This window comes from Trachemys scripta, chromosome 3 (assembly GCF_013100865.1).
Source record: "Trachemys scripta elegans isolate TJP31775 chromosome 3, CAS_Tse_1.0, whole genome shotgun sequence".
Lineage (NCBI taxonomy): Eukaryota > Metazoa > Chordata > Testudines > Emydidae > Trachemys > Trachemys scripta.
The window spans coordinates 38,321,995-38,343,953 of record NC_048300.1 but is presented as its reverse complement, the minus strand read 5'-3'; the positions used below and the strand labels follow the sequence as shown (position 1 = coordinate 38,343,953).

At 40.3% G+C, this 21,959-nt stretch overlaps 1 protein-coding gene across 2 annotated transcripts in view; it reads left to right on the top strand.

Moving 5' to 3' along the window:
• Nucleotides 1-15,660, top strand: part of MTA3 (metastasis associated 1 family member 3) — a 178,404-nt gene extending 162,744 nt beyond the window's left edge. Inside the window, exon 17 of one of the 2 annotated variants that reach the window (XM_034764471.1) lies at nt 14,533-15,660. In XM_034764471.1, the coding sequence (XP_034620362.1) occupies nt 14,533-14,549 (17 nt within the window). In that variant the 3' untranslated portion in view covers nt 14,550-15,660. The remainder of the gene's footprint in view (nt 1-14,532) is intronic. The other variant, XM_034764470.1, reaches the window with a different exon arrangement.
• Nucleotides 15,661-21,959: the final 6,299 nt, after the last annotated feature.

Here is a 21,959-nt window from a genome sequence, read left to right as displayed (position 1 = left end):
AAAGGATTTTGTATGAGGGATTTTTAAAAAAATTATATGAATCTTTTTATGTGAACTAACAAGTATTGCTTCTGTGAACTGAGAAAACTGAAATGTTGGATAGTCAGTTAAGTATAAGATACACTAGTAGTATATTACAGTACATTAAGGAATGGATCACAAATTTCTAAATAAAGCAACAGACTACAAGCATAATAATTTTCCTAAGGATGCAACTTTATGAATGTTCCTGCACGTGTAATTAGCACATTTTCGATAGTAATAGTTTTTAAAACTCACTGGGAAGAATAGAATCTGTTCGTTCACTGCTCCGCTTTGAAGATAGATCAGAGTTGTACATTCGTACCAAAATTTGTGCTAGATATATTTAGCATATTTGTGTTGTCAGTTTTAAATGTCATGACTGTGGTGCGTAATGCATTGGAACTGGCTGTAGATTTTAAGCTCTATCTCAACAGATTACTTTGGTTTTGCAGTCCTCAAACTGATATTATTTTCTGCATTGTTTCCTAGTAATCTGCCCTGTTTGCGTAAGAGATCAGGAAAAGAATAAAAATAAGAGGAACAAGTGTAGCAATGGAGACTCTTTGCACTGTTGTTGAAAAAATATTTTTCAGTGATGTCCTTGATTGAATTTTGCCACATTGTATTTATTTATGTACGGCTAGAAGAGTTGATTACTCTTCCTGCTGGTTTACAAACACTTTTGTAATTATTGTATGCATACAGTGTATATAACCTGGTTGAAATATTTGGCTGAAATTCTCAGAGTTGCATTTGGTAGGGAAGAGGGAAAGATAACTTCTAGCCATCCTGTGACCCATGATTCTGGGGCTTAGGACCAGTCCAGTTCCTTCCTTCTGTAAATTAAAACAGTTTATGCCTTGTGGGCCTTTGAGCCCAGTTTCCAGCTGCTTTGCTTCATGGTGTAGTGCAAAGCAGTCAGAGTGGACATGAAAATTGGACAAACATATTGAAAAGGTTTGTGAGTAATTATGAAGGTGACTCAAAACTATTTTAAAGGATTCTTGTACTCTGAAAAGTGACTCTGCTATGGTATCTTTCTGGTGTTTGCATCACCATCATAAACATAAAGATTCTGCAATTGAAACTTAATGAACCATTTTATCTGATGTGCAAGTCAGAATAGAATCCAGCTCATTCTTCTTTAGTTGGGTTGGCTCTGTTTAGCTAACAGGACTGAAAAGTGAGAGAGCACATTATATTCAGTAAAATAAGCAGATCTGACTGAATAGAAATGGAGAACAGATCAGTGGAATAAAAAAATTCCTCTTTAGTCCTCTTTCAGTGTAGAATTCCACCGTATACTTTTGAACTAACATACACAGATTACTGGCTAGTTGATATTAAAGTTCATTCTGCAATGAAACTGGGAAGCTTAAATTCTGCCCTCTCCGATATTATGAATCCTCATTTTGGTTTCTCTGAGCAAGGCAGTGAGGAGGTAATATGGAACTGGATTTATGGAATCACAAATGGAAAAAAATATGAAAACACTTTGTGATTTTTTTTTTTTTTTTTTTTTTTTTTGCCTCTAAAGTGGCACTTTAGAGGTGAGGGAATCGTCTCTTCATAGAGAGTGTAGATATTAGACCTGGAAAGAGATGTTAGACCATTAAGTCCCCCCCCCCCCCCCCCCGCCATCATAGAAGTAATTGAAGAAGTATTTTATGGTCTATTTGACAGTTTGTATTCTAACCTGGAGAGCCATTCCAACTCCTATTAATCTGGGCCAATCCTGTTCCCCCATCTTTGACTACATATATTGTTTGATCCACACCACTTGATAGCCAGTAACATCCTGAAAACAAGTTCTAGAGGGAGCTATGTACTTATTTTGTCTTCCTGTGTGTTAATCATTTAAAAGCCCTTAAGAAATAGATGTTGTTAGAAGGCTGGTACACTCTGTTCATATGCGTAAACATAGGATTTCCTCCTGAATATGCACTAAAGAGGATTACAATATTTACCAAAGCCTCTCTTTGCTAAACATTAATTATGTACATTATAATATTTGCACTCTAAGTGAATATGGTGTTGCATAGCAGTTTGATGGTACCAAAACGGTCCCTGTCTCAAAAATTCTACAGTCCAAAACAGATAGAATTTACACAGAGATGGATGTGGCCATTAGAGTTTGATTGTTTCATAGTATAGATGTTTCCTTAGATTTTATTTGGGAGTTTGGCATAAATTAGCAGGGAGGCTGCTCTGGAAATATGGGCTGGCGTAATGAACATCATGAGTTTTTCTTATTACAGTGACATTTGCTAAGTCACAACATTTTATCTATGTTCTAGTGAAAATTTCATCCTATTTTTTATCCGCACTTACAAAGCACTGTCTTAAAAAAATGGATGATGGATAAAATATTCTGGTTATTAATTTATCTGCAGCAATTATACATAAACGAGAAGTATTTGGACCTTAATTCAGTGTGCAAAGAGTCAAATTACACCACTACACAGTAAGCAGATAACCTAACTGCTAAAACGTGCCATCCAAAGGGGCAGGGCCACTACTGTGTGAATCTTATTAGTATAAAGAGCATTATGCATTAAAGTGAAGTGCACTGCACAGGCCAAATGCAATCTGAGGTAGGAAATGATGGTCTTGTTGTAAGGCACCTGATTGTCTCAGGAGACCTGGATTATATTCCTGAGTCAGTCATATATTCCCTGTTGGACTGTGAGCAAGAATTTATCATGCTTGCCTCAGTTCCCCATCTGTAAAATGAGAATAATGTTACTTCCCTAAAGCACAGGAATGCTGTGCAGTAAATTCATTAATGTTTGTGGGGGACTCGGCTATTACAGTGATGGTGTCCATAGAAGGACCTACATAAATAGCAAGACCATTTCAAAATATGTTTTGTTTCTTTTACTAAAACAGTCTCAATATTCTCTTCAAAGTAAACTTCCTCAGAAAAATAACTACAAGAGAGCACCATCCATTCTGATGAGCTTGTTTGATTGACAAAGTGCCAACATGGCTAATTGTGCTAGCGTGTCCTTCGTGGGACTATACTTAATTGGTAATCAGGACTTTAGTGGAAAGATTTATTCTACATTTTAAAACAACTCTCAAATTTTAAATTGTCATTTCCTTGAATTATTTTTTGATGGGGAGTAGATCATTTCAAGGAGAACAGATATTTCTAGGTTACAGTGACCATCTGTACTCTGTAGAGTTCTGTTAAGATAACTATCTTAATGCCTGTTCTGACATACTCTTTAATTAGATCTCTGCATGCCACTGTCCATGAAGTCTGTGGAATAGCTACTGGGGCATCTGATGATATACAAAAGCCCCAAATGTAGTGACAGAAAACCAATTTCCACAAGGGATTAGTGTACACAGAATCCATTTTTTTTTCTTTTGATGGACAGCCTAAAAGGCATTTTCTAAGTAACAGGATGTAAAACTTCACAAACTCAGTACCCAGGATAACCTTCCTTTTTACCTTCTTTATAACACTCCAAACTGTTCTAGCTCTTCTAACAGTTTGCAGCAGGTTTGCTTAAATAATACTCATTTACTTAGGGGAGGAAGCAGTGGTGTGAAGAAACCTGATTTCCTCAAGTGGATTGTATCAGACAAATTGTTTTCAATAAAAAGGTTCCTTGATTATATAGTTTATTATAGATTAATCAGATTAATTGAATTGCACCAAGTTAGGCAACTGGACAGATTCTGGCATACATAACATGTTACTGGCACACTAGAAGGGACAAGATATATAGACCTGAATCAAGAGTATTGCTGTTTGTTTTGGAGAGTCACGGTGTCATACCATGGCTACTTTGGGTTGGATTTTTCTACCATATTATCATTATTACTATGCAACCTAGAGATGTGCTAGTGCCTTACAGAGACTGAGATAGAACCCTGGCAAGGAAGGTTTACAATCTAAAATCTATAGATAGCCTTCTTGCAGTGTTCCAGGTATTTCACAGATCTTGCATTTGACATATTTTCCATTCCGGTGTCTTTCACTGGTTCCTGACTGGTAGGTTTTAATGACAGAAGGGACCATTATTATAATTTAGTCTGACTTCTTGCATAACACAGGCCATTGAATTTTACCCAGGAATTACTGCATCAAGCTCATAACTTCTGTTAGAACTATAGCATAACTTTCAGAAAGAGATCATCCAGTCTTCATTTAAGACTTCATGTGATTTAGAATCAATCACATCCCTAAGTAAGTTATTCCAATTGTTAATTACTCTCACCATGATAGAAATAAATTTGCTATTTATTTCTGGTCTGAATTTGTCTAGCTTCCAACCATTGAATCTCATTATGCATTCTTCTGCTAGATTAAAGAGCCCTCTACTATCAGAAGTCTCTTCCCCTCTAGGTACTGGTATTCTGTGATCAAGTCGCCTCTTAACCTTCTCTTGGATAAATTAAATACATTGAGCTTCTTAAGTCTCTCATATATAAGGCACATTTCTTGGATCCAGGATAATAAGCCTTATGAATGGGGGAAGCGGTAGATGTGGTATATCTTCATTTTAGTAAGGGATACTGTCTCACATGACCTTCTCATAAACAAACTATGGAAATGCAACCTAGATGGAGTTACTATAAGGTTGATGCATAACTGGTTGGAAAACCATTCCCAGAGAGTAGTAATCAGTGGTTCACAGTCAAGCTGGAAGGGCATATCGAGTGGGGTCCTAAAGGGATCATTTCTGGGTCCAGCTCTTTTCAATATCTTCATTGATGATTTAGATAATGGCATAGATAGTAAACTTCTAAAGTTTGCAGATGATACCACGCTGGGAAGGCTTACAAGTGCTTTCATAGAATCATAGAATATCAGGGTTGGCAGGGACCTCAGGAGGTCATCTAGTCCAACCCCTTGCTCAGAGCAGGACCAATCCCCAGACAGATTTTTGCCCCAGATCCCTAAATGGCTCCCTCAAGGATTGAACTCACAACCCTGGGTTTAGCAGGCCAATGCTCAAACCACTGAGCTATAAGGATAGGATTAAAATTCAAAATGATCTGGACAAATGGGAGAAATGATCTGAAGTAAGTAGGATAAAATTCAATAAGGGCAAATGCGAAGTACTCCACTTAGGAAGGAACAGTCAGGTGCACACATAGAAAATAGGAAATGACTGCCTAGGAAAGAGTACTGCAGAAAGGGATCTGGGGGTCAAAGTGTATCACAAGCTAAATATACTAGATAGGTAGGATATGAATTAGCGAATTCTCACCCTAAGTGATAAACAGGCTGGCAGATTCTTGAGGCACTAGCTGCCTTTGCTTTGCAGGTTGAGTTTTCCAGGTTTTCATATACAGGCTGGAAATCCCTTTAGCCTGGGACCATCACTTTCCCCAGGTCAGTCTTTGTTCCTCGGGTGTTTCCAGGTGTGGTGTTGTAGGGAGAGTGAGGTACCATCATGATGTCCTTTCCCCCTTTTATGTCTTCTTCCTACTTGCTGGAAAGCTCTTTTGCTGTGACCTGGGTCAAACCGTTCCCATTGTGTAGTGCTATCTTGGAGAGGTTTCTATTGTATACAGTTCCTGGGGTAATCCTTGTGCTTATGTGCATTTTCTCAGTAAGCCATGAACATTGTTTGGCCTTTTTACTGTTGTACCTGAAAGGCTGCTTGTGGGTGTTTTCAACCTCACAACATGTTTCAGTAACGCGTACATAGCCAAACTTCATACCTTCACATACGGTGATTGCACATACAAACCAACAAGTTATTAATGTCTAGCAGATCAAGACTTTTAGACTGATTCCTCGCAAGGCATACTTTGTGCAAAATGTATCCTAATTATAGGACGGGGGTGTCAGGGAGTCATGGGGTGGTTTAGATTGAACATTGAACATTCCTAACTGTCAGGGTGGTTAAGCACTGGAATAAATTGCCCGGGGAGATTATGGAATCTCCATCACTGGAGATTTTTAAGAGCAGGTTAGACAAATACCTGTCATGGATGGTCTAGATAATACTTAGTCCTGCATGAGTGCAGGCAACTGGACTAGAAGACCTCTCGAGGTCCCTTCCAGCCCTACGATTCTATGCGTCTATATTTTCCAGACCTCAAATCATTGTAGTAGCTCTTTTCTGAACCCTTTCCAATTTTTCAAGATTCTTATTAAAGTGTGGACTCCAGAACTGAACACAGTATCCAGTAATGGTCTCACTAATACTGTCAGAGCCACCTCCCTACTGCTGCTTGATATTTCCCTGGGATACATCCAAGGACTTAGCAATGGCATCTTAGCAATGGCATCACATTGGGAACTTGTGTTCAGCTAGTGATTTATCATTACCCCTAAATCCTTTTCAATGTCATTGCATTCCGGGATACGACCCCTCATCTTGTAAGTGAGACCTTATGTTTGTTCCTAGAAATGTGACTTGCATTTGGCTATGACAAAATGCATGTTGTTCAAACAAGCCCACTTTAACAAGTGATCTGGGTCTGTCTGTATAACTGGCCTCTCGTTATTACTTAGTTAGCTAGTAACATTATTATTTTCCGCTCCACCAATTTTTGCACCATCTGCAAATTTTATCAGCAATAGTTTTACATTTTCTTCCAGATCATTGATAAAGACATTGAAAAATATTGAGCCAAGAACAGACCCCTGTGGGACCCTATTAGAAACATCCTCCTTGGATGACTATTCCTCATTTGCAATTACCATATATATTCGTTCAAAAGCTGAATTTTTTTAGTAAAAAAGGGAAGCACGAGAAGCGGGTCTGCTTATGAACGGGTATAAAGAGAGAGAGGTAGGACCCAGCCCCTCCTCCCAACAGAGGCAGCAGAGACAGAAGGGAAGAGGAACTAGTGACAGAGGATGAGGAAAAAGCTAATGTACTCAATGCTTTTTTTGACTCTGTCTTCACGAATAAGATAAGCTCCCAGACTGCTGCATTGGGCAGCACAGTATGGGGAGGAGGTGACCAGCTCTCTGTGGAGAAAGAAGTGGTTCAGGACTATTTAGAAAAGCTGGGCGAGCACAAGTCCAATGGGTCGGATGTGTTGCATCCGAGGGCGCTAAAGGAGTTGGCGGGTGTGATTGCAGAGCCATTGGCCAATATCTTTGAAATTTTATGGTGATTGGGGGAGGTCCCACATGACTGGAAAAAGGCTAATGTAGTGCCCATCTTTAAAAAAGGGAAAAAGGAGGGTCCGGGAAACGATAGGCCAGTCAGCCTCACCTCAGTCCCTGGAAAAATCATGTAGCAGGTCCTCAAGGAGTCAATTTTGAAGCACTTAGAGGAGAGGAAAGTGATCAGGAACAGTCAGCATGGATTCACCAAGGGCAAGTCATGCTAACCTAATTGCCTTCTATGTTGAGATAGCTGGCTCTGTGGATGAGGGGAAAGCAGTGGACATGTTATTCCTTGACTTTAGCAAAGCTTTTGATACGGTCTCCCACAGTATTCTTGCCAGCAAGTTAAAGAAGTATGGGCTGGATGAATGGACTATAAGGTGGATAGAAAGCAGGATAGATCATCAGGCTCAACGGGTAGTGATCAATGGCTCCATGTCTAGTGGGCAGCTGGTATCAAGTGGAGTGCCCCAGGGTTGGTCCTGGGGCCGGTTTTGTTCAATATCTTCATTAATGATCTGGAGGATGGTGTGGATTGCACCCTCAGCAAGTTTGCAGATGATACTAAACTGGGAGGAGTGGTAGATACTCTGGAGGGTAGGGATAGGATACAGAGGGACCTCAACAGATTAGAGGATTGGGCCAAAAGAAATCTGATGAGGTTCAACAAGGACAAGTGCAGAGTCCTGCACTTAGGATGGAAGAATCCCAGGCACTGCTACAGACTAGGGACCGAGTGGCTAGGTAGCAGTTCTGCAGAAAAGGACCTAAGGGTTACAGTGGACGAGACGCTGGATAGGAGTCGACAGTGTGCCCTTGTTGCCAAGAAGGCTAATGGCATTTTGGGCTGTATAAGTAGGAGCATTGCCAGCAGATCGAGGGACGTGATCATTCCCCTCTATTTGGCATTGGTGAGGCCTCATCTGGAGTACTGTGTCCAGTTTTGGGTCCCGCACAACAAGAAGGATGTTGGAAAAATTGGAACGAGTCCAGCGGAGGGCAACAAAAATGATTAGGGGTCTGGAGCACATGACTTATGAGGAGAGGCTGAGGGAACTGGGATTATTTAGTCTGCAGAAGAGAAGAATGAGGAGGGATTTGATAGCTGCTTTCAACTACCTGAAAGGGGGTTCCAAAGAGGATTGATCTAGACTGTTCTCAGTGGTAGCAGATGACAGAACAAGGAGTAATGGTCTCAAGTTGCAGTGGGGGAGGTTTAAGTTGGATATTAGAAAAAAAATTGTTCACTAGGAGGGTGGTGAAGCACTGGAATGGGTTACCTAGGGAGGTGGTGGAATCTCCTTCCTTAGAGGTTTTTAAGATCAGGCTTGACAAAGCCCTGACTGGGATGATTTAGTTGGGGATTGGTCCTGCTTTGAACAGGGGGTTGGACTAGATGACCTCCTGAGGTCCCTTCCAACCCTGATATTCTATGATTCTGTCATTCTTGTGTGCAGGTAGAAGTTGGTCTTTAACATTCTCCCTGGTTACTGATGGAATAGAAAATATTTCGTAGTCACTGTAAGATATGAGTACACCATCCTGCTTCTTTTCAAATACAGATCAGTAACAAGGTGCAAAATTAGAGAAGCTTGGGAAGTGTGTCTGATTTTTGTGTAGTTGCCGCTACCATATTATGCTATTTTAATAAAATATTAGTTTTAATACAGTAGGTAATATACTATACAATATCTTTGATTACAAAAGACTATTTAGTTTTGTTAGTGTTATTGTGTGGCACCCACTAACAACAGCCAGGAAATATACAGCTGAGAGGTTGATATATTCTGTTTTTTAACTTACACTTTAGTGAAACTAGCAAACAAAAATGGGCATAGGTGCATACACTGAAGTCTTATCTTTTAATATCCTGCCATTTGCCATTTTCATATCCTTAACATTACTGAATAAAGGGAAATGTCTGAATTTCCAGGTGTGCTTTTGTCATTACTATTAGAAAAAATGTTTAAAGGAAGCCAGAAAAACACGTTTACTCAAGATATAGAGCAATTTACGGCTCTGAAGTAAACACCACTTAGGCTTATGTAAATACATATTTAGGTCTGACATGTTTTAAGGCATTGCTTTTCACATGGGTAAGCCCGCAAGCTGTTTTTGGGGAGTTCTTATTATTTAGCTAATAATGGATGTATGGTGCAAATATGAAATTAGGCTCATTTTTAAAAAGCTATTTTGGAGTTCTAGGACCTACACCCCTCCCACCACTTAACATCTAGAGCCTTTACTTCTTTTGGCTTGGGAGTGAGGGAAGGATAGTGAGGGGGAAATTGTTGGTACTTAATTTTTTTTTTTAAATGTATTGCTTATAAAAGTTGCTGGCCTGACATTCCTCAAGACTGAGACCCTTTATTCAGTTGAGTCTGTAATACTGGCAGATAGCATAAAAGCTTCTCTACACAGCCCTGGCATAAGGCATTAACCCTTTCTAGAGCGGTTCTCTGTAGAGGTGGAAATGTAGTTCAATCCTTGGGCAATTTTTGGTCTCTCTGCTGAGACTGCTAAGAAGGGGAGCAGTTAGTGTCATTTGAGGTGGCGGTGTTTGTGATGAGGACACTTGCTCAGTAGGAACTGGACTGAGGCCATCAAACCCATTGTGTGTGGGCCACTAACAGCTGAGCTATGTTATATTTGTCATGTATCTGATCCAGATTTGAGCCATTAACCTAGGCTCCGTATCCTGTATAAAATGTAACTAGATTGGCAGAAACAGCAGCATTGTAATGTTAAAAAAGTCAGGACGAAAACAGTTACTTTAAGTACTGCGCTAGGATGATAGTAATTAAAAAAGAAAAATACCTGTTCGATCATTGAATCCATCTGTGACGGGTTTTCCCCAGGATGCCACCTGGAACTGGGGTACCACTGAGCCCGCCTGACTCACCAGCCTGGGCTCCCTTCACACTGTACTGCTGTGACAGGCCCTCAAGCCCCCTCCAGCACACATATAGGTGGGAACACACCCAGCTGCAGCTCACACAGATGCTGAGATCAGCTCTGCATGGGAAGGCTCAGCTAAGGAACTGCTCAGTTACTCAAGTGTGGAGGATAAACCCAAAATTATACCGTCTTGCACTGCAGACTGTACAGTCTAAGCTCATGAAATTTGCCCCCTCCCTCAGTATGGAGAGGAATATACACAGCTTTCTACCCCAAGTTATGATTTCCACACACTGGTTTTAGACAAAACAAGTTTATTAACTACAAAAGATAGATTTTAAGTAGGGCTGTCAATTAATCACAGTTAACTCAAACAATTAACTCAAAAAAATTCATCGCAGTTTTAATCGCACTGTTAAATGATAGAATACCAATTGAAATTTATTAAATATTTTGGATGTTTTTCTACATTTTCATATATATTGTATTCTGTGTTGTAATTGAAATCAAAGTGTATATTATTTTTATTATAAATATTTGCACTATAAAAATGATAAAAGAAATAGTATTTTTCAGTTCACCTCATACAAGTACTATAGTGCAATCTCTTTGTCGTGAAAGTGCAACTTACAAATGTAGCTTTGTTTTTGTTACATAACTGCACTTAAAAACAAAACAATGTAAAACTTCAGAGCCTACAAGTCCACTCAGTCCTACTTCTTGTTCAGCCAGTTGCTAAGACAAACAAGTTTGTTTACATTTACAGGAGATAATGCTGCCCTCTTCTTATTTACAGTGTCACCAGAAAGTGAGAACAGGCGTTCGCATGGCACTTTTGTAGTTGGCACTGCAAGGTATTTACGTGCCAGATATGCTAAACATTCGTATGCCCCTTCATGCTTCGGCCACCATTCCAGAGGATGATGGTCGTTAAAAAAAATAATGCATTAATTAAATTTGTGACTGAACTCCTTGGGGGAGAATTGTATGTCCCCTGCTCTGTTTTACTCACATTCTGCCATATATTTCATGTTATAGCAGTCTCGGATGATGACTCAGTATGTGTTATTCATTTAAAAAACACTTTCACTGCAGATTTGACAAAACACAAGAAGGTACCAATGTGAGATTTCTAAAGATAGCTACAGCACTCAACCCAAGGTTTAAGAATCTGAAGCGCCTTCCAAAATCTGAGAGGGATGAGGTGTGGAGCATGCTTTCAGAAGTCTTAAAAGAGCAATACTCCGATGCAGAAACTACAGAACCCAAATCACCAAAAAAGAAAATCCACCTTCTGCTGGTGGCATCTGGCTCAGACAGGGCCGGCTCTAGGCACCAGCGTTCCAAGCCTGTGCTTGGGGCGGCGGCACTTCTGAAGGGGCGGCATTCCGGCCCTTTGGGGGCGGCTCTTTTCAAGGGGAGCACTCCGGTTTTTGTTGTTCTTTTGTTTTTGTTTTTTTGCTTCGGCAGCAGCATTCCGGCTTTGCACTGCTTTGGATTGTTATCAAGCAGAACCCGTCATCAGCATGGATGCATGTCCCCTGGAATGGTGGTTGAAGCATGAAGGGACATATGAATCTTTAGCGCATCTGGCATGTGTATATCTTCCAATGCTGGCTACAACAGTGCCATGAGAATGCCTGTTCTCACTTTCAGGTGACATTGTAAACAAGAAGTGGGCAGCATTATCTCCTGTAAATGTGAACAAACTTGTTTGTCTGAGCAATTCGCTGAACAAGAAGTAGGACTGAGTGGACTTGCAGGCTCTAAAATTTTACATTGTTTCATTTTTTAATGCAGTTTTTTTGTACATAATTCTACTTTTGTAAGTTCAACTTTCATGACAAAGAGATTGCACTATAGTGCTTGTATTAGGTGAACTGAAAACTACTATTTCTTTTGGTTTTTTACAATGCAAATACTTGTAATCAAAAATAAATATAAAGTGAGCACTGTACAGTTTGTATTCTGTGTTTGTAATTGAAATCAGTATATTTGAAAATGTAGAAAACATCCAAAAATATTTAAATAAATGGTATTCTATTATTTTTAACAGTGTGATTAATCGCGATTAATTTTTTTAATCACTTGCCAGCCCTAATTTTAAGTAATTATAAGGGATAGCAAACAGATCAAAGCAGATTACCTAGCAAATAAACAAAAACGTGATCTAAGCTTAATATACTAAAGAGATTGGATATGAGTAGCAAATTCTCATCTTAATTGTTGATTTAGCAAGTTTGCAGAAAGAGATTCTTGAGAGCAAGCTGCACTTGCTTGCAGCTGAAAACTCCAGGTATTCCTTACACAGGCTAGAAATCTCTCTAGCCTGGGTTCAGCCCTTCTCCCCCAGTCCAGTCCTTGTTCCTCAGGTGTTTCCAAGTGTCTCCTTTGGGCGGGGAGTCAGTGAAGAACCACGATGATGTCACTCTCCTGCCTTAAACAGTTTTTGCATATGGTGGGAACCCTTTGTCTCCCCTCTTGGTTCCCACACCCTGTCAGTGGAAAAAACCTGGTATTCGAAGATGGAGTCCAGTACCAGGTGACTTGGTCACCTGCCCCTGTAGGGACACAGCAGCCATGACTCAGAGGCTGTTTGTAGCATCCTCAGGAAGGCTCCCCAGTGGGAGATTAGCATCTACTAAGACCTATTGTTCTCCCAAAAGGCCCGTCCCAGCCAGCCATCTAGATTGGTTGCATTCTGTCTAGTGGGCGTTCCCCAGGGGTAAACACATTTGTAATAGATGCAGAGACAATATTCCTAACTTCAGGTACCAAAATGATACATGCATAGAAATAGGATAATCATATTCAGTGAATCATACCCTTTTCAATGACATCTTACATGACCTAATTTGTGTAGAATTCATCATAGCTATGCCATAATCATATCATCATAATATTACTATGGAGAATATGGGGCGTAATGCCACACTGTCTCCTTGCAAGTGAAGGATATTGTAGCTAGATAAAGAATGTATGTTTCTTTTCTGTACAAAATATTACTTCTATGGCTTTCTGAATAGACTTTAAAAGGTTTTGTTTTGATGTGTATTTTTTCTTTCATTTTTATCATTTTCATGCATGATAGTGGCTCTTTCCACAAACCAGAGAAGTAGTAATTGAGTTGGTGTGGGCACAGTTCTCCTAAAGTTTTTCATGTCTTCTCAGCTGCCCTAATAATCTGGCAGCTCCTCTCTCGTACAGGAACCAGCAGATTATCTAAGAAACAGGCAAGACAGAGCAGTCAAGCCCAGCTGTGGCCTTGTAGAAATGACCAATGGAACGGGGGAATTCAGAAGATTGGATATTATGACAGATGCACTGTTTTCCCCTGGGAGACTAACCTCCTGAAGGCAACTGTTCCAATTTCAGGTCCCCAACTACGGTCGGTACTTTCAATTGGAAAAGGCTGGGAGCCAGTGGCTTGGAAGAACTGCAAGAAAACACAATGAGCAGGAATCCAAATTTTAGGTTGAGAACTTGGAACTTCGAAAAAGAATGTTCCAAAGACAGAACTATATTCTTCCATAGATTTCTGTGTTTCTAAAGCCAATTCTCAGACTTGTAAACAATAATACCATAGTGATTTCAAAGGAGTCCATGTGTCTTAAATTTACGTGAAATAACACTGTACACATTTGATATGAAACACTTAAAGCTTTAAGCTGGCTTTATATAATTGCATGCACTTATCATTTCTTTGTGGAAAGTCTTTTAATTCTTCTGGAGGAGGGCATTGACTTCCTGTATCCTGGCCAAAAATGTTTCTGATTTATGTAATGCATTCTGCAGGATTACTTTTATTGCAAACTTCACTGTATATAATTACAGGGAAATTTAAACTTTTCACCTTCTTAGAGAAAACACTCAACTTCATGTACATAATCTTCATTCACCCCAATTCTTCATTCTGTACATACTCATTGGATTTCAAAAAACCCCTGTCATAATATTTTCCAGAAAGATTACAGACCTTTTGGAGTCTTCCTCCAGACACATGCTGCTGCTTCTATCTACTCTGGGAGATGCAATCGCTTTCCTTCGGTTGCTACTGCTGCAAAAGCCCAAACAACTTAGATTAATTAAAACATTCCTTGGTAGCTCAGAAGAGCAGTCCCACCCAAAAAGTAGAATTCTCTCTGCAGAAGGTCATAAGTCCTGCAATATGCTTTGTCAATCCTGATCAATGAAATGAGGATGATGCCAAGAAGATTCAGGTGTGTAACAAGACTCTGGCGACTGTTCTCTCCTGTGGTTACTATAAAAAAGACTCACTACATATTTTGAATCTAACAATATTTCTTTTCGTGCTACAGGATTCCAAATCATTTTTAGCAATCCCTTCACCCACCAGCTTCTTAACTCTGAGCAACAACAGTAGTTCAAGTTCACTGTAGGCTGTGAACCCCCCCCCCCCCCCCCCCCCCCTGGTAGTGGGGGTTTAGTGATTACTGCTAATTATGTGTATGATTTTTTTTTAACTAAGATCTTTTGCATTTTTCCCCATCTACTGGCAGGAACTTCTCCACTTTGACATGGAACAGAGCCAGAGTGTCCCTGGGACATCTGGGATGTTAATGACAACAAACCAAGAAAATCACTCTGTACCTGATGGACTTTGCATCATTTATCTTGGCTTATGGGTAGAGAGAGAAAGTAGCAATGCCAATTTTCCAAACCACACCAGAATTTAACCACCAATCCTGACCCTAATTCTCTCTCCCTTTTCCAGAACGTTCATGCTGTATTTCAGACTGAGATGTCCTCTTTCCTTCCTCCCAATCAAGAGTTGCCTCAGCTCCTGGAGGAACAAATATTGAGGAGTACAGCTGAGAATAAGGACTATACTAAGCTGTTTCCTGCTGCATTTGACTAGGACCCCAAGTACAGCCAGGTGGGGAGGTGACATGAGCAGTTGACAAAGCAAGAAAAGGACAAACCTCCAAACAATCTATCTCCAGTTTTTGATGACAGTCTAATCTCTCTCTCTCTCTCTCTCCCTCCATATCATTGCCTATTCAGGAGTAAGACTCAGATGGGGTATGAGTGGGGAAGAAACAGTCCTTTCATTGCTCCCACTTTTTCTGTTGGAAGCTTGCAACTCTGTATGCCAAGCACAGGAAAATGTAAATAGTATCTCTCATTGGCGAAGTATTGAGAGACTGGACACTTTCTTGTTCGAGTCTTTCTTGCTTCATGGAGAAACAGTAAAAGTTGCATGTATCTGCTTCATCCTGACTCATCGGATATGTAATCATATGTGAAAATATGTATACAGGAAAGGTTTTTTCACAGTCTGATTGAATTTCTTGTTTAGAAATGTACTCGTGTATTCTATCTTGTGGTGCAATCTCTCTGTCTTTTTTGTTTGGAGATATCAGACTCTCAGTTTTGTTTCTCAATAGGGATTTCAGACATTCTCCTGAGATGGCATTATCTCATGTAGAATGTATATCAGGAGCAACCGTGTAAAATTATTATTAATTTGAAGCTTAATTTGCTAGTGTGTGTATATTGTTGTTGATATGAGTATTTTATTGGTTTTGTACATAACTTAGTATTGTTCTACTTTAGTTATTACAAACATCATTTTTTTTTACCTGTCAACTGGGCACATTTGATATGTAAATGATTAAGACTCAATAAACAAGGAACCCCACAATACCATTTTTGTCATCAATTTCACAGTAGAACCAGACTGTAAACCTGCCTGTGATCAACTTTAACTTCTGCACCAATCTTCCTCAAAAGTGTGAAACAGAACTTGTATGTCGCGTGCTCTTTGGCTAGTTTCTCCCCCTTAAAACTTGTTTTTGGACACGCTCATTCCATCTTCCTCACTTCTGCGGCGTGCCTAGCTAAGCGCCAAAATGTTTGGGGATATATTTCTATTCGTTATATGTGCACATCTCCCATTGATGTGAATAGAGATGTGTGTTCATGGAGAGCAGAAAACAGATCTCTTGGAGTGAGGATATCATTGTGTAACTTAAGTAATGCAACTGCTTCACTGTTTAAAAAAAAACAAATTACACAACATTTGGAGCTATATATGCCCTTGGTCTAGGCCAGAGGTGGGCAAACTATGGCCCACGGGCCACATCCAGCCCGTGGGACCCTCCTGCCCGGCCCCTGAGCTCCTGGCCTGGAAGGCTAGCCTCCGGCCCCTCCCCTGCTGTCCCCCCTCTGGGCGGCAATGCTCTGGGCGGCGCGGCTGCGAGCTCCTGCCGGGCAGCTTCAGAGCCGCGGCCTGACCCAGTGCTCTGTGCTGTGCGGTGGCTTGGCTGGCTCCAGCCGGGCGGCGCAGCTTCCTGTCCTGGTGCTCTGGGAGGCACGGCTGTAGTGCTGCCAGCCACCGGTGCTCCAGGCAGCGCGGTAAGGGGACAGGGAGCGGGGGGGTTGGATAGAGGGCAGGGGAGTTCAGGGGGCAGGGGTGTGGATAGGGGTCGGGGTGCTCAGAAGGCGGGGAATAGGGGGGTTGAATGGGGGCAGGGATCCCAGGGGGCAGTCAGGAAGGAGAGGGGGGATTGGAAGGGGCGGCGGGGGGGAGTCAGGAGCAGGAGTTTCGGGGGCAGTCAGGGAGAAGAGGTGTTTGGATGGGGCAGAGGTCCCGGGGGGGCAGTCAGGAATGAGAGGAGGGGTTGGATGAGGCAGCGGGGGGCAGTCAGGGGTGGAGGATCCGGAGGCGGTCAGGGTACATGGAGCAGGGTGGGGTGGATGGGGCAGGAGTCCCGGGGGGGGCCGTCAGGGGGCGAGAAGCAAGGGGGTCGGATAGGGGGCGGTGGCTAGGCCACGTCTGGCTGTTTGGGGAGGCACAGCCTCCCCTAACCGGCCCTCCATACAATTTCAGAAACCCGATGTGGCCCTCAGTCCAAAAAGTTTGCCCGCCCCGGTCTAGAGAAAATGATCCCCTTAAATCAATGGTTTGCAACCAGGGGTACTTGTATTCCTGGGAGTACGCAGAGGTCTTCCAGGGGGTACATGAACTCATCTAGATATTTGCCTGGTTTTACAACAGGTTACATAAAAAGCCCTATCAAAGTCAGTACAAACTAAAATTTCATACAGACAATGACTTCTTTATACTGCTCTATACGCTGAAATGTAAGTACAATATTTATATTCCAGTTGATTTATTTTATAGTTGGTAAAAATGGGAAATGGTAAAAATGAGAAAGTCAGCACTTTTATATTTTCATGTCGGATTTTGTAAACAAGTAGTTTTTAAGTAAGGTGTAACTTGAAGGAATGCAAGACAAATCAGACTCCTGAAAGGGGTACAGTAGTCTGGAAAGGTCGAGAGCCACTGCCTTAAATTATGCTGTTCTAAGTTTTCCATACAGTTTTTTACTCTTCCTATTGCTTCAGTGCGGGACAAATGCCATAGGTTGCTCCAGGTCTGCATCTGCAACATCTTGATTTACAAGCAGTTCCCTCTCTAATAGTTGCCCCTGGTGATCAAGTTCAACAAAATCAGTCCAGTCTCTACCTCCCAGTGTGCTAAGGACATTATCTTCCCTATCCACTTTGCCTCAGGTTCTAGCAGCTGACAAAGAAGTTGCTTTCACATTTTGGTCAGCACATTCTGGAAAAACTGTTGAGCATATCAAGAGTGGGTGTAAAACTTCCAATACTTTTCCAATCAAATATCTGAGTTAAAGTTGTTGAAGAGGTGGACTTCCCAGACTACTTCACATTATGGTAGGCTCTATGTAAACACAAACAACTGAGATCTTATAGTCTAAAAAGTTTTAACATTTGCTGCTATATGAGGTGGAACTTGGCATAGTAACAGTATATTTTAATACCTTTCCAGTGTCCCAATTTGAAAGGGATAGCTTAAATATTAGTAGAGAAAAGGAAAATATCCTGAAGCTTTGAGTACAACATTTAGCCTATACTCTCTCATTTTCATTGCCATAAGGGAGGACCCCTGATATCACAGTTCAGTGCCCAAATTATCTACTTAAGAGACAAAGTTCAACTATGCAACCTTGAGTCACCCCAGTGTATCATCTCTGACATCTTTTCTAAACCCACGCTGCCTTGTGGAAAATCTTGGCAGCATTCTATAGTTGTTCTATTTTATCTCATATTTTTCTATATTTGTCTTGAGACATTTTTCTCACTACATCAGGGTTGCATGAAAACATGATCTTTTCCCCACAGAGTTAATTTACTCTGTTTGCTTATTCCCACTCACCACCTCCATTGCTCCAACCCTGATGTTAGGAGTAGCATTACTACTTCAGGTGGAAAATAATCAGCAAGAACCAAGATCCTGTTTTCATATTTCATCCCTTGTAATAAAGACAAAAAGAACCAAAAAGATATGAAGGTAAAATGCTTTTCCTAATTTCCCCATTAGGCATTAGCTTCTCTTACTTATAGAATTTTAGAGTTGAAAAATTAATTTTAGCTGATAACAAGGATTTTTGTAGGCACTTGTAATGTTCATAAATTCAGACTAGTTGATGTAAGGATGTAGGTTGTCTGCATTAAAATGTGCAGCCTGCTTTTCCCTGAGTCTAATCATTGATAACTATCAGTTATTTACGTACTCACAGACTTTATAGGGGTATTTTGATTACCAGGAAAATCTTGTCTTCTCTGACTTTTTTATGTAAAGAATGCTCCCAATACAGAGTGTATTCTCAAGAGATTCAATTAAGCAGTACATTTGTTTCCAGGGATGACTAGACATTAGAAGCATGAGGACAAGCGGTTAGATCTTGCAAGCCCTTAGCCATGTGAGTTGCCCTTAAGTAAATAAGAATCATTCCCTAGCATTGTTCTAGCATATTACTTTAATTTTAGAGTATAATGGTGGTTGCTATCTCTTTTCGTTTTAGCCAATCTGTTTTTCAGATATTTATTTTATCTTCTGGAATGGGAGCTATTCCCATGCATTCTGACATTCTCTATTAATAATGTTAATACATCTGCCAAGTGAGAAAGATGCTTAACTATGTGCTTTCCTGTGGCTTTCATTAGAAAACTATGTCTTTGGACGTCTGAGATATTCCCTGCTTTCTGAATTAAATACCAGCATATACAGGACTTGAATTGCAATACTGCGTGTGGTATGGTGCACTAGAGAATAGTGCTGTGGTTTGTTGAGCCATCATGCCGTCCATTTACAGGCAAAAATACTACAGGACAGAGTTAAGAAATTGGCAGATTGGCAGGTCTCATTCTCAAATAGAAACTTGAACATTTTATTTTTGTAATGCACGTCTGTGACATGAAATGCAAATATGTGAAGTGTAAATATTATTTTATGCTGCAAATGTGACTCTTGCAGATTGATCACCAGAGGTCGAAAGACAGAGAGCCATGGGTGGATGATGGGGTTTCTAGATGTAACGTGGTGATGACATGTTACAGCAAAAATGTGGTTTAAACTTTAATATTATTATTGCTTCTACTACTGAGAAAATGAATCTTAATACAAATAAATATTGTGCTACAATGCTCTGCTTTATAACTGGTGAAATAAATCATTTCTCAATCCAATATACAGTAATAAACACTACAACCAATTTATTTTCCATAACAAATTGCTGATAACCAGAGCCTCATTCCTGGAATAGCTGCTTTCAATTGGTATTACTTTCAGGAAATAAAGTTCCAGGACATGTAACCTCAGTTGTTAGACAGTAGCCTCAGTAGCATAGTACTCCTGGGTTATGTTTTCTGGATTCCAGTTCTGGAGTTCCTGCTTGCAGTAGTTGCTTGGGTGATTAGGTTGTCAACTGAGCTGGATTATTTCTTCTAAACCACATTACCTGTTAATTATCTCTTAACTATTTCATTACTTGCTAAAAGTAACACTACCTTCAAAAACAAAATCAGGCTGTGTAACTGGGGAGTACCTAGTCTAGTCTGATGTTGAATTAATGGAATCAAATATTCCATGGGAAATGCTGTGAGATCACATTTTGTTTGTGTATGTGCTTATGCATTTTGGATTTTTGCCAGTCCAGTTTGTTACCGTTGTCATAATATTTATGGGATTTAGATTGTGCCCCTTACAAAGTGAAATTTATTCCTGTTAATATGGTGATCAGATTGGTGTAATACTTTAAAAGTAACACTGAAGAGCACTCGCTGTTCTGCTCTACAGACTCCTAAGGTGTATTGACTTTTCCAGGGATTGAAATATTCATACAGCTCCCATTGTGAGAGAGTATGGGCTTGTCTACACTTGCAGTGCTGCAGTTGCACTGGTGCAGCTATGCGCTGTAGCACTTAGTGAAGATGCTACTCAGACCTACAGAAGAGCTTCTCCCATTGGCAAAGGTACTCCACCTACCCGAGAGGCGAGAGCGATGTTGATGGGAGAAGCCCTAACATTGACTTAGTGCTGTCTACACTGGGGTTTAGGTCTGTATAACTATGCCGCCCAGGGGTGTGGAAAATCTACATCCCTGATGGCCATATTAATATCAATATAAATTCCTAATGTAGATCAAGCCTAAGAAAGAAACAGTAAATGAAATGGTTTTACTTTCTCTTTGGCTTCATTTCTTAGGAATTCTTTTATATAATTAGTGGCAAGGTCCTATCTAGAACACACTCTGGGGCTGTGCTACGTGGATAATTACTAAGATTGAATATCTCTGCTCCAGGAAATGCCAGACTTGGTTTTTGCATTCTGATATTAATGGAGCATTTGGTTCTCTCAGAGTTTATGTAGATGTTAATAAGATCACCAGTTTTTGTGGTGGGTTTAAAGTATCGTTTTCTAAATAATCTCCCAGGTAAATGTTTTTGAAGAAAATTATATGTACACGGGTTTTTTTTTTCTTGTGTCCATGTTCCAGTGATCAGAATGACATTAATTTAGGAAAGACCCAGCAAATTACTAAGGAGATGCACATTTTGCCCCAGCTGTTTTGAGAATTGTGAAGAAAATGTGGATAATTTGCTTGGAGGCAATAAATTTCTGGAAATTATGTAAGATTTGAAATTATTCTTTAGCTAACCCCAGAAGTATTTTCCCCATTTAGCACTGGATGGTTTTACATCAATGATTATGTAGCCCTTGTTTTGTATGTACATAGGGTCAGATATTTGATTTATCACTCTAGTTTCAAAACCAGATTATTCTAAAGGAGCAGGAATTCAGTGTACAGCTTCTTTGTCAGCTCTATGGGGTCAAAGCTATGCATCTCTAAGAAGAATTAGAATACATCAGGAAACTGGGCAGCTCCCATTTATGCCTCAAGTATTCCAAGATAATAAAACAATTTTATTTATAAATTGTTGGCAGTACTGAAGTCACATCTGCAGCAAGTTATTTTGCTTGTCTGCTGGGAATGAAGTGTGCAGTTCTGGTACCAGGGGATCAGTTTATGTGCATGCACGGCTAGTTGTAAATCACAGACCACATGGGGACAGAGAGTCATCTCCCGGTTTCTTTTTGTGCTTTAAAAGATTGGGGCTTTTTAATGTCAGTTGCTGCCATTCTTTCAATGCCCATTCTGGAAGTCTGCTGAAGTTAGATTTCAGGTAAGGTTGAGATTATTTTAAAATTTCTCCAAATCCCAGCATTTCCAGAGTTTCAAGCCTACTCAACACAGTCAAATGTTCTTTCAGAATCAGAAAATAAACTTAAAACACTTGGTTTTAAGACTAGGCTAAGCTGTAATAAATGCACATTAAAAGGGTTCTTATCTGCAGAAATAAGGATCACAGATGAACCCATCCAATCTCCATGCATGATTTTTATTAGCAGTTTATCCAGCCTGGTGGTAAGAATCCTTGACAGCATTTTTTACTTTTATTTTTAAAAAAGAAAACACATGAAAAGAGGCACATTCATTTTCAGCAAGGAGTCTGGTGGCATCTTAAAGACTTAACAAATTTATTTGGGCATAAGCTTTTGTGGGTAAAAACCCCACTTCTTCTTACCGGGCTCCTTGTTGTTTTTGTGGATACA